The sequence below is a fragment of the Harpegnathos saltator genome, unplaced genomic scaffold (assembly GCF_003227715.2).
Source record: "Harpegnathos saltator strain DR-91 unplaced genomic scaffold, Hsal_v8.6 scaffold182, whole genome shotgun sequence".
NCBI classification, from domain to species: Eukaryota; Metazoa; Arthropoda; class Insecta; order Hymenoptera; family Formicidae; genus Harpegnathos; species Harpegnathos saltator.
In genome coordinates this window covers 887,886-901,640 of record NW_020229964.1, presented here as the reverse complement: position 1 = coordinate 901,640, position 13,755 = coordinate 887,886, and the positions used below count along the sequence as shown (strand labels likewise).

The 13,755-nt window shown below is 33.3% G+C and overlaps 2 protein-coding genes across 2 annotated transcripts in view; both read right to left on the bottom strand.

Annotated features, from left to right (window-relative positions):
* Positions 1-10,705, bottom strand: part of LOC105184382 (modular serine protease) — a 43,301-nt gene extending 32,596 nt beyond the window's left edge. Inside the window, exon 1 of the mRNA XM_011143132.3 lies at positions 10,576-10,705. Within this exon, the coding sequence (XP_011141434.1) occupies positions 10,576-10,618 (43 nt within the window). The 5' untranslated portion in view covers positions 10,619-10,705. The remainder of the gene's footprint in view (positions 1-10,575) is intronic.
* Positions 10,706-11,131: 426 nt separating this feature from the next.
* On the bottom strand, positions 11,132-13,591 carry Pus1 (Pseudouridine synthase 1). The gene is made up of 5 exons (XM_011143145.3): positions 12,939-13,591; positions 12,119-12,455; positions 11,791-12,046; positions 11,392-11,537; positions 11,132-11,325 (listed from the first exon to the last, which is right to left on the bottom strand). Exons 1-5 carry the CDS (start codon positions 13,396-13,398, stop codon positions 11,178-11,180), a joined length of 1,347 nt encoding a protein of 448 aa, XP_011141447.1. The 5' UTR covers positions 13,399-13,591; the 3' UTR covers positions 11,132-11,177.
* Positions 13,592-13,755: the final 164 nt, after the last annotated feature.

Sequence of the window (13,755 nt, the reverse complement as noted above, 5' to 3'; positions counted from 1 at the left end):
TGTGGTGCCTACTAAAGATGCGTTCGGGGAGCGCGTCGATCAGCGCTAACGCGTCATTCAATTCTTGTATTAAGTGTACAAATAAGTTCTCTGTGTTGAAGTTGATTGCTTTATAAAACATACTGAAACGCATTCATTTCTCCCGCTATCTTGGGTATATATAGCTCTGACATTGGTGTTTATACGATATAAGTTTCAGTTGTTTACGAGATGTCGTTCAGTGTGTATCCAAGTGTAAAGAGACGAATGTCAACAAGCAACATTTACGGCATTGCACGTTATTCTGTTTTAAACTGGAAGAAAATGCAGCTGCAGCTACTGAAATGATTAAGTTGGTTTGGGGTGAAAATGCAATAAGTTATGAAACAGTTAGAAAGTGGTTTGTGAGAGTTCGTGCGAAAAATGTTGGTGTTTGGTGTTTGGTGGGATTGGAAGGGAATCATCCACTACGAACTTCTAAAACCTGGTGAAACTATTATGAATGATATCAAGCTCAACTAAGTCAAACTGAGAGACGCGCTTAAGGAAAAAAGAACTCGAAAAGTGATTTTGCTTCATGACAACGCTCATCCGCATGCAGCAAAAGCAACCAAGGAAGTGATCTTCAACTTGGGCTGGGAACTTCTCCCGTATGCGGCTTATTCTCCAGATCTGGCTCCATCTGATTACTAGGTGCGCAACTAAGTTTCCGGGTTTCACACATGGATGGCGCTAACGACACATGTAGTCGACATACATGTCTGAAGTTGTTTTTTTTATAGCTTGGACATATGTTAACAATAACCAGTCGTAATACCAATACATATCCGCAACGCAAAAATATTTTTTCTAACAACGAAGATGTCGAGTTTTGTGCCAAATAAACTGCATTTGCGGGAAGCTTTGCTTTTCTGCTTTAATTTGAAAAAAAGTGCAGCTGAAGCATGTCGTTTGATTGAGGAGGCCTACGGCGAACATGCACCATCGAAAACTACCTGCGAAAATTGGTTTAAACGCTTCAGAAGTGGCGGTTTCGACACTGAGGACAAGGAGCGCCCCGGAAGACCAAAAACAATTGAGGACGCTGATCTGCAAGCGTTATTGATGAAGATGATATGCAAACGCAAGATCAACTTGCGGAGGCATTAAACATAACTCGCCAAGGTATTTCCAAACGTTTACATGCCATGGGAAAAATTCAAAAGGAAGGATAATGGGTACATGAGTTGACTGAGAGACAGATGGAAAATCGAAGAGCCACTTCCGAAATTTTGCTTTTGCGGCATGAAAGAAAGAGTTTCCTGCATCGAATTGTTACTGGCGATGAGAAGTGGATATATTTCGAGAATCCCAAACGCAAAAAATCGTGGCCTTCACCTGGCGAAGCATCAACATCGACGGCACGGCCAAATCGCTTCGGAAAAAAGACAATGCTCTGCGTTTGGTGGGACCAGAAAGGAATCGTGTACTATGAGCTGCTAAATGAGCGGGCGAAACTGTCAATGGGCATCGCTACCGACAACAACTGATCAATTTGAACCATGCATTGCCCGAAAAACGACCAGAATGGGACACGAGACACGAACGAGTGATATTGAAGCACGACAACGCTCCGTGCGATCGCACTTCCATCGTCCAGAACACCATCAAAACGCTGAAATGGGATCTGCTACCGCACCCGCCATATTCGCCAGACCTGACCCCTTTCGATTATCACTTGTTCCGGTCGATGGCGCATGGATGGGCAACACTTTCGAAGAAGTGCAAAATTGGTTGGTTAAATGGTTTCGGTCCAAAGACGCGTTGTTTTATCGTCGCGGTATTCATGTATTGCCAGAGAGATGGCAAAAATATGTAGCTAGCGAAGGATGATACTTTGAATAAACCATTTTTTGTATTTCTCTTGAAATTTTCCATTTTTCATTGATCAAGAAAACCCGGAAACTTAGTTGCGCATCTAGTACCACCTGTTCAAATGGATGCAGTCATATTTAGCAGATCAGCGGTTCACAAAAGTTGAAAATCTGCGAAAATGGCTCGATAACTATTTCGCCTCGAAACCACCAAGCTTCTACCGCGACGGCATCCGTAAGCTACCCGATAAGTGACAAAAGACCATCGATAGTGATAGTGAATATTTCAATTATTAACCTTTGTAACAAGTATGTTTTCAATAAACTTGAATTTTATCAAGAAACACAGAGAACTTATTTGTGCACCTAATACATGTAATGAGCGATAAAGATAGAATAATATGTTAGCGTTGATAGCGCGCTCCTTTAACACACCTCAAAGGTTGAAAAATAAATGTATCGATACAACTATATGTATAATATTTCGTACAAACTTGTACAAATATATACTTGTATAAGTATATATATATATATATTTTTTATATTTTTATAATTAGAAGGTAACATAATAGGTTTCCGCGTCACCCATGAGGTACTATTGCCGACGCGTTAAAAAAAAACGCTAACATGTTATTCTATCTTTATCGCTCATTACATGTATAAGGATTGAATAACACGTTAGCGCTGATCGACGCGCTCCCCGAACGCATCTTTAATAGGCACCACATAGATGCGCCTTATGATCTCAACGTTTCTGAGGCCGCGAGCCGCGACCGTCAGTTTGATCTGCCGCGCAGCAAGGAGAAATAGGAGACGTAGCTCCCGAGAATCGGCCGAAAGTTGCAAACTTTGCCGAGCTCTGGTCTAATGCGATGAGCTTATTGATGCACTTAATAACATTACACACATCATTTTTATAACTTCCGTTAATAATAATATCGAGTATTACCAAAGGGTACAAACCAAAAAATCTACGAAGCTGACACACACATACACATATGCGTTTCTTTCTTTCACAGACGCATATGATTGCACAGCAAAATGCAATAATTGAGGGCAATATTGGTCGGCATGAACGGATTAATATGATCGCCAAGAAGCAAGTATTAATGTAATCGTAATAAGGAATGAAATATTTTAAATTAATTATTATATTAAATTAATTGTATAAAATTATATAAAATTTTATAAAATTGAATTGATTATATTTAAATAAAAATAAAGTGTTTTAACGTTTGAGAATAAAGTACTTGATTACAGGAATATTTCCAAACTAGGAAATAAGCTTTGAAAATATAAACGAAAAAAACGGAAAATAAAAACGAAAAAGAGTGTTAATTGCGATTTGAAAAACATAAAATATTCTTACTTTTAAGAAAACCGATGAATTTGTATTCCTTCGTAAAGATTATTTATCTGAAAATGACAACTTTTACCATTTATTATAATGTGTTTGCTTCGTTAATATTAAAAAGTTTTATTTTCAATTTTACATCCGGTTCGATCGTAAATTCCAATGGACTTTCCTTTCTCCTCGTGGCGGGCAAAATTAAAAAGAACATAAGTTAATACTCTGTTAATCGCAGTCTAATGGAAGTTACAAAAATATGTGTAATATTTTTGAGTGCATCAATAAGCTTATCGCATTAGCTGCTCAACGTAAATGTCTGTTGATGGAGAGATATACCATATCTGCCTACCTCCTGTACTTGAACCGTAATAAGCAAACTACTTATCTTTATAACTCAAAAACTAAGTTTCGGATAACATTTTGCAAGAGGGAAAAGTCGGTTTAAAATTCGTTCAAGAACATGTTCATTTCAAGGACAGGAAGTTGTTCCGGATCGCCCTATATATCATGACTTTGTGAAATATTTCTATTGTGTTTGATTGTATAAAAAAATGCCTGAAGGAAAAGTTGTATTGTTCAAGGGTGCAATTATGATGGTAGGGATATATTTTCCGAGGACCATTTTTTAGAGTTTTTATGGTCAATGTTATTTTCTTAAATAAAACCATACATTTTGTTTGGATGATCTTAGACGTCATTGAATGAATCATCAATTGAATCATAGACGTCATTGAATGAATCTTTCGACAAACTTTAAAAATATCGACAGGTACTTCTTGACTTGGGAAATATAATTTGATGAAAATGAGGAGATAAAAAATATATGATTTTCAACAAGTGCTAGAATTTATTGGTTGATTACTAGATTTAAATCCATTAGATCGTGGGGATATTTAATTATATTTAATAGTATATTAATTTAATAGTATAATAATATTATATTTAATTAAATTATATTAAATATTTAATAGATACATTTTTTGACGATGTTTTTACCGCAAAACATATAAGAACGAATTTTACCGATTGTAATTACATCACAAGAAATAATGAAAAACATCAAGAAATAATTTATTTTTTGAATACAAAAAATAAAGTTGATGAATATTTGAAAACTTTTGAATACCTTTTACAATAAAGTTTTGTGTTAAAAAACTATAAATTTTTTATTTTTCTGTTTATCTCAAACATGTATTTTCCATGTCAAAAATTATATTGTTGCTAAATTCCATTTGATATAGACCTAAATGTATGTTTTTATTTAAAAAAATGATATTGACCTTGAAATCTTCTAAAAAATGTCCTTGAAAAAACATTACTATTGCACATTATTACTCTCTTGAACAATGCAATTTTTGTGCAATGTTTTGTTGCAATGTTTCATTTCTCTTATTATCAAAAGAAACAAAAATGTTTTAGGTGGTCAAGATACACAAAATACCATGAACAACAATATCTAACAATTTTCTTGCAGATTGTTAACAACCAAAAAACAATTGCTTATCTAACGAGGTTGAAAAATTATAAGCATATTCTGTTCTTGAGTACGCCCCAATTGCATCTAAAAATTGAAATCACATCCTAACGTTAAATAGGATGCAACGTTAAAGAAGATTTGTTACTAACCGTGCAATGACAAATTGACGCAACAAACCGAAAACAGGTTTGTCAACTGCCTACTGACAACAGATTACATCAGCGGATCTATCTGCAGAAATTATAGCAAATTGGCGATAAACGTAAAGCAGATTTGTATTCAAAAACAACAAGTTGATGATAGATGTTGACCTTGCTAACGGATTATTACAGACTTGAGGTCCGTATTCATAGAGATCCATGAGATTTTACTTGAGAATCAGTTTAAATTATATAGGCTTTAACCGATATTTTACACTGATATAAAGTGCAACGTATAATGTGTAGCTTTGATTAATTGAAATGAGAAGCAATGATACTACTCATTGTATAAAAGTATTGAAGTAAAATCATCGAAAAGTGAATACTTCACGAGATATTTTACATCATATATTAGGTTGGCAGATAAGTTCGTTTAGCTTTTGCTTCGGTACATTCAGGTTCATTCTTATTCATTCTTTTTTCTTCTCGGCGCTATCGCATAATTCGAATGCGCATTTGGAAGGTTATGTAACTCTTCTGTGAATTTTGGATTGGCTACATCAGTATTGTACGACGTAGCTGTGAAAATGGAAGTAAATGATGTGCGTTATTGTCACATTTTGTTTTATTATTTCAGAAAAGGCAAACGAGCTGCGGAAACTTATAAAAAGATATGCCGTATATACGGGAATGATGTTTTTTTAACGAATGCATATGTCAAAAATGATTTGCCAAATTCCGTTCTGAAGATTTCGACATCAATAATATGCCCCGCTCCGGTCGTCTGATCGAGATTGATTCAAATAATATCAAGGCCATCATCGATAAAAGTCCATCCCAGTGAATGCGGAAGATTGCTATGGTACTTAATATATCTCATACAAATATAGAAAATCATTGGATTATGGAAGCATAGCAGCGAGTTGCCGCAAACAACCTCGAAAGCGGGATTGCATCCGAAAAAAATCATACTCTCCGTAGTAGTAGTAGAATTTCAAGGATATCATCTATGAGTTGTTACTGTCATGCAAAACGATTGATTCAACCGTATACTACTGGCAGTTGACGAAATTGGGACAAGTGATCCTCACAAAACGTGAAACCAGAATTAGCAAATCGCAAGAATGTTGTCTTCCACCACGACAATGCTAGACCCCATACGTCATTGACCACTAGGAACAAATTGCTTAGTCTTGGTTGGGATGTTTTGCCTCATCCTGTATATTCGCCGGACCTGACTCTTTCCGATTATCACTTATTCCAATCATTACAGAACTCTATGAATGAAAAAAACTTTCAAATATGAAGTGACTGTTAAAAGACACCTAGATTGGTTTTTCGCTGATAAGTCCTAGACGTTTTACAAACGCGATATAATGAAATTGGTGGAAAGATGGCAAGAAGTCATCGATAAAAATAGTCAATATATAATTGATTAAAGTTTATTTTATGTATTAAAAAAATTGTTTCGACCTCTGATAGAATCACCTTAAGACATGTACAGTGGTCATAAACATTCAAATCACGAATATAAAAGAGTTAAGAAACAAAAATTTATTGTTTATGACCATTCGTTTATTGACCAGAACAAGTGATGGTATGATGTCAGAAGAATATAAAAGAATACGAAAGATCATTTTCTGAAGATGCAAACCAGATTTTCGCATAGGCTGATTGAGTTCATCTCTGGATTTTTCTCTAAGTCCGTTTGCATTGAATATTATTATACAGGATTCATTTTTCATTGCTAGTCACTAATCGATCCAGAAACGCATCCTTTTTTAGTTGGTCGAACTGCTACAAAAACACAGCCAATTTGATTCTTTTCAATGAAAACATACTCAAACATCGAGCTTTAGGTTACCCAATCTTTTTAGGTATCAAGCTGTTAATACCTATCTTTACCTTCTTCAACCTGTCTTTAACTTCTCTACAACTTCTGTTAAAATTCATGGATTACTTTCCACTAAAGAAGTATGTTGAAAACTAAACGAGAATGGAACCAGGAAATGATGGTTTCATTCGAGTCTCCTCGCCGAGATGATTCCAACAATAGGTAACATATGAGTATCATATGGTCGACTCAGTAACTATGGCAGTCAAAGTGGCCAACAAATTTAGATAGGTCCAAAGTGTTGTTGGCGCAAAATAACTAACTATCGATTAGCAACCCATCCAGTCGCAAGTTCCAACCGCGAACTCGACGTAGCCAACAAGTTGGTTCTATTTTTTTTTATTTTTTACGACTCAAATCGGTCGATGTGCGATCACTTCAATGGTCGAAATACGTCGTAATGCAGAAATACGTCGAAATACGTCGGTACTTCGAACGTAACTACATAGGCTGCTCACCAATGGCTAGCCACTGCTCCATCAACCATCTTAAAGTACTTAACTTCACTGGCCATTTTAACTGTCATAACTACCAAGTTAACCCTATGCATTACCTATCGTTGAAATTGTTTGGCCGAAGAGAATCGAATGAAACCATCAATTCTCGATTCCATTTTCTCTCAGTTTTCAACATGCTTCTTACTCACAACATCATTATCAATGGTTCAAAGTCATCCAGATCATGGCTCATGTTCCAAATTAAAATAATTACATCGAAATGATGAAAACCATTTTTTATGGTTTTTATGAATGACGTATGGTCACAGTCACGATAATAAATTTCCTGAATATATTAGGTGTCTCGGTTAATTTCCGCTGTTCGGCTCTACATGACTCCAGCTGCAAGTGTAGTGAATTGTAACAGCTGGAACTCATGCGACATTAAAGGTTAGACATTTTTCGATAGAATTTAGTCCATCAAGGTTTACTTTTGCAAGCAGTGATATTGTTTTTAAATCAATTAAAAATGAAACGCAATAAGGTTGCTTTTCGATATGTTCTCTTCTACCACTGTGATATAAAGAAAACTGCAGCTCAAGCACATCGAAAATTAATGGAAACTTATGATGATTATGTTCCATCAGAAAAATATGTAGAGATTAATTTCAACGATTCAAAAGTGGTGATTTTGATGTAAAAGACAAGGAACGTTCAGGTCAGCCAAAAAAAGTTTGAAGATACCGAACTGCAAGCATTATGGACCAATCAATCTTAAACACTCAAGGAATTGGTTGAAGCACTAAATGTTGCAGTTTCGACAATTTCTAACCGTTTACATGCAATGGGAAAAATTCGAAAGAGAGGAAAATGGATGCCATATGAACTGACCGAAGCGAATATGCTGAACCGTGTATCCATCGCCACTGCTCTGATTATTGAGAGGTGGAAAAAAAGAGTTTTTTGTACCGGATTGTCATTAGTTATGAAAAGTGGATCTATTATGATTATGACAATCTTAAACGCAAAAAAATCATGGGTAGACCCAGGCCAACCATCCACATCGGGGCCAAACGCAATATTCATGGTCTTAAGATATTGTTCTGTATCTGGTGGAATCAAGAAAGTGTTGTGTATTACCTGTAGTGTGACAATGTAGTGACCTCTTAAAACAGAATTAAAATATTATGACTGGCCGGTATCGACAACAATTGTACAGTTTGAAGCTAGCGTTGGATCAAAAACAACCTCAAATTGCACACAACGAAAGAAAAATGATTTTATTGCTCGACAATGCCCGGCCATATGTTGTAAAAGTCGTCAAGGCTAACAGAGCTCGAATGGGAGATTCTTCCGCATACCACGTATTCTCCAGACCTGGCCCCATCTGATTACCATTTATTCCGTTTAATGCATCATGGCCTTCAAGACACACGCTTTCTAAATAACGAAAAAGTCCGAAAATGGATGGATGAATAAATTCTTTTAAAACTTGAATTGTTTTATCGCCGCGGAATTCATCTCTTACCAGAAAGATGGGAAAAAGTAATACAAAACGATAGAAAATATTTTGATCGATTAATCAATTCATTTTGTAATTGAAATAAATATATTTTTCAAGCAAAAAACAGCGGAAATCAACCAAAATACCTGATATTTTACTACAGTACCAACTTTTACATTTTCTCTAAGCTCATAAAGTATAATATGCTGAAAATGAAACCTTCTCTTTATTTATATTCGATAACTATTCTCGTAAATAAAATCCCTATAAAATGTCGAATTGAAATGTATTAAAAAGTATTGACATTTTGAATACGTCTGAATTTTGCTTTCTGATCCGAAGAAAGGGATTGAAAAGTATTATTATTCCCATTAAACTTCACCGCGCTAAATGCGAGACGGCAGTAGTAAATGCTTCGCATTAAAAAAGATTCAATTCATTTCAAATATGCCTCGCATTCAATCGCAATCGATAATTTTCAAATGCGAACTTTCGCATTGAAAAGTACTCACTTCTTCTCCTAATTATTTTCGGATCCAGAGGCATACAAGATTTTCACGTTCTATTCCTCATCGCATTGAAAAGTATTGGCCCGTGATCCAATCCGAAATTTCCGCAAAGCAGAATTCACGACGAAATCTCGTGAATGCGAAACAATACTTTTAAATACGACATTTTATATAGGGATGCAATGAAAATTAATCAATTTTACGTTTGTATAACAGCTGAGAATTTTAGTTACCTTTCCCTAGCAATAATATGTAAACTCTACCGAACAATATAACTACTGTATACCAATAACAATATTTATCGTAATTGAGCACGAATTTTTGCACTCACTTAACATCATATTTTGTTAATAACTTTTTAATAAACAATGAGCAACAGTTAAAACTTTTCGATAGTCATTTAGAATGACACATATGTCAAGGTCATCATCATCAGTGAGGTTACCTTTAATATAAATATTTACTCGACTTTTCATCAGGAATTTATGTCCGAAAATGTTATATTTCTATGCTACAAATAAAAGAACATTTCGGATACATGCTACACGATGAACAAAAAAGAATTCTTTACATATTTTTTATCCCATTTGGACTATCTGGTTACAAGTGAAACTGTGTCATATATTATAATGTTGTTTTGGTATTTGGATTCTTGAGTCAGATAAGAACTGTTTAGAATGCCGGACACTAGCTTCGTAACAAATATTACATCTGCGAATTATGTTCTGGTATACCTGCTAAAATGTCTGAATAGTGTTGAAACATAACATTTCCGAACATGGATTTCTAATCAACAAATTGATTAACTATAACCTTTACATATACCCTGAAAATTTGTGATCGTTATTCATTTACATCTTGTATATATGCATCGCGTACATGCAAGAGTGTATGTATGTGTGTGTGTGTGTGTGTGTGTGTGTGTGCGCACGCGCGCGCGTGTGTATGTGTGTACGTATGTGAAGTGAGTGTGGGTGTGTATGTTGCATATAAGCAAGATAACATCTTCCACTCCGGGTTCAAGGTCACCAAACTGGTTTCTAAAGCTAGAGATTAAATAGTTGCTTACTCTCTCTCTCTTTCTTTTTCTTAATCTCTCGAATTTGCGCAGATATATAAATAGCATGAAAAAATAATTTTTGTACAAATGGTTTGAAAATAATTATATTAAAATATAGTAAAATATAAAGTGTTGTAACTTTTATATATTATTCATACTAATTCGTAAGTCATTTAAATTAACATTTAAATATATGTAAATTAACATTCCGTATTATGTCGCCAAATTATGTATCCCTATTATATAATATTTATTATTTTATCTGTGTACGCACTAAATGTTATAAAAAATGTTAACCATTATTGAATGTCTTAAACCAGAATAAATTAAGTCCGCTACAAAATATTAAAAAATATGAAATTCTCACTTACCACAAACAATAAATAGAGTAGTAATTCGTGTAATAATTCGCATGGCAAAACACTATAAGTAAAAAACTATATTCAGCGCTTTTTTATAACTCAAGGTTCAATCATCTACTGCGATCTGTAATGGTTGCCACGAGACTGGAATTACCGAGCGGAGGAAAGCAACTTACACGTATCATCTTAATATGCGCGTGTGTGTGAGCCTGCCCGGGAAAATACGCGCTTAGTGTATATCTGAATCATATACTGTAAATTTTACTTAAATAATATATGCATAAATTGACAAGATATATTAAACACACATATATGTAATTTTTAATCTGCTTCAGATATCTTTGCATGAAGAAAAATGATATACAATGTAACAAAATGTGCGGCTTAAAAATCTTACGTCATCGTTATTTTTAGGTATTGCATATAGAAAATTGCATATATAGGATTATCTTTATAACAATAGGAAATTATAGCTATAGGATTGGTTTAGAAAGAATTGATAGATGATTGATAGCATTTTGTTTAAAAAACAAGTGATTAAACAAGATTTAATATATTTTGTGTCTGTTATAGAAAGAAAAAGAAGGTAAATTTTCGATATAATATATTATCTACATATTATTATCCACAGGTTCTTCTTTTTCATCATTAGTCTTCAGTTTCATCAATTCATCGTCTTCGGTTTCATCAATTTTCACAGGAAGTTCTTCTATATTACTAAATGAATATTCTGGAAGTGTCGCTATCCAATTTAATGCCCTATGTTAATTAGTTAAGTTAAATAAAAAAATACTGATTATAGCAACTATTAATGCAAAAGGATACGTGTTTTCTGAGATTTCAGTATCTATTATATATTGCAAAATATATTCTTTTTGAAACTTTTCTACTTCCTCTTCACATTCCTTCCAATCTAAAGTCTCATGCATACCATCTGTTCCATACCTCTTGGCATAATTATCATAATGCACCTGTTAACAAAGTTATTCCTTAAATAATATCTTTACCTTAAGTTAAATATTATTTAAATTTATAATTGAATATATTGTAATAGATTTTTTCTATAAATTTAACCTAATATCATATCATATATTCTACAAGACACAATTATTTAAAAAAATGTTTTCTTTTAACAATGAATCCATTTAATGAATCCCATTAAAGTTTAGCATAATATTAGTTTGATATAAGACATAAAAAATATGCCATTAATATTTTTCTTACATGGCATAAACATAATCCTAAACTTGGTGCAATTGGTATTTCCATTTTGACTGTTTTAAAGGCCTCATTGATTGTTTCTTCAGGTATGATGTTTCTTGCAACTGCAATTACCGTTGCAACCATTTTACGGATTTGATGCAGCATAAAACTTTGTCCCTTAACTTCCAGCACTACAAACTCTATACCCTTTGAAACAAAAGTATCTACACAATGGAAGTTAATGATGTAGCGGCGTGCTCTTGGATCTAATGGTTTCCTGAATGAAATAAAATGCTTTCTCACTGCATACTCTAATAACTGTATATATTATTAAGTCTATATTACTTACGTTTTTGATGTAAAATTATGAAAATTATGAGTACCTTCAAAAAGTTTTAAAATTGAATTTAATCTATTTAATGACTCTATAGATAATCTATAATCAATATACGGTTCTCCATCAATAGTTGATATCTGCTTAATTCTCTCATTTATGTCAACTTCTTCTCCCATTTTTAACAAACTCTGGTCTTCCATTGCAAATGTAAAAGAAGGAATAATATATCTATAAGTACGTGCATCACATTGATTCTTACTATTAAAACCTTTTGTCACTCGTTTTATTCCAAATACTCTGATTACATCAGGTAAAAATTGATTAATTATCGTTTTATCTGGATTCTCTGCTGCAAATAATATTTGATATTTAATGATATAATACAAAATAACTGATAAAATAACAAAACAAATAAATAAAATAATTGATCTAATAGATGCATTTAATACAACTCTACACTGAATGTTTGTATCTAGTTGGCATATTTCTTCAGATTCAAAAATATATACCAATTAGATTCAGCTTATTCAGCATTCAATGAATAATTGTGGTATCAAATGCATGTAGTGTTTTATATATAAGCTTTGTTTTTATTGTTTCAAAATTAAATCATAATTTGGAAAATTTTAATTTTACAAAAGCCTTAATTATTTTATAACAATCTTGATCTGAAAAATTATTATAAAATTATTATATTCTATACTATTGTAAAACTATTACATTCTATATTCTATTGTAAAACCATTGGATTCCATATTATTATAAAACTATTGCATTTGACTAAACATTTCTGTGGGAATTAACATTTCTATTAAGTATTAAGATATCTTACGTAGTTTCAATGAGACAATTTGCCTAACAGCTGATACTCCTTTGTCTGTACGTGCTGCTCTTTGAAAGTTAATTGTACGTAAATTTTCGAATTGCTCAGTGGTTATTAAGTTTGCTTTCAATAAAGCATTAACCAAATCTTCCTCGATAGTTTTCATACCAGGATTTCTTTGCATCCCATAATAATTTTTACCAAGATATCCCAACATAATAACATGGTTCCTCCTTTTAATCCTTTGCACTGACTCTGCTTCTGTCTTTTGTATTTTAATTCCATTTTCATCGTCATTATCTAACATAGGTCTTTTATCTCCGCGTGTAATACTTTCATCACCTTTAACTAAAGAATCTGTCGACATAGCACTGCGACAACTTGAACTGTTATATATTTTATTTAATTGAGATTTTATCCAGTGGGTAGTAAAAGCATTTAACAAACGATGTTTTGTCTCGTGCAACATTGATAATTTAAATCCTATTTTATAATTTTTATGTTAAAATATCAACTAAACTTTCCCTTCTTTGAGGGGCACTTCTTCAAAATTTACATTAGTTATATCAAAAAAGATAAATTCAATATATTTACATTTATAATTGATATACAAAATTGACGAAGAAAAGATATACGAGGTTATATATTTCGTATAATCAAGCGTCTACAAGGGCCATGTTCCAAAATTCACTGCCAGCGCTGAATAGTTATAGGGTGCGTTCCGTTTCACGCATATGCGCGCATTTTTTATAGTATACGTGACATAAACTATAGATAAATGCGCGCATATACGTGAAACGGACGCACCCACAGTTTGCGTGATACA

What these genes read in the sequence shown, in the direction of transcription:
- Pus1 (XM_011143145.3), bottom strand. Translation starts at nt 13,398, where the DNA reads ATGTTGCACGAGACAAAACATCGTTTGTTAAATGCTTTTACTACCCAC. An exon ending in AATTGTCTCATTGAAACTAC is followed by an intron (nt 12,456 to 12,938) that starts GTAAGATATCTT and finishes TATTATTTGCAG; the next exon opens with CAGAGAATCCAGATAAAACG. An exon ending in CATAATTTTACATCAAAAAC is followed by an intron (nt 12,047 to 12,118) that starts GTAAGTAATATA and finishes TATTTCATTCAG; the next exon opens with GAAACCATTAGATCCAAGAG.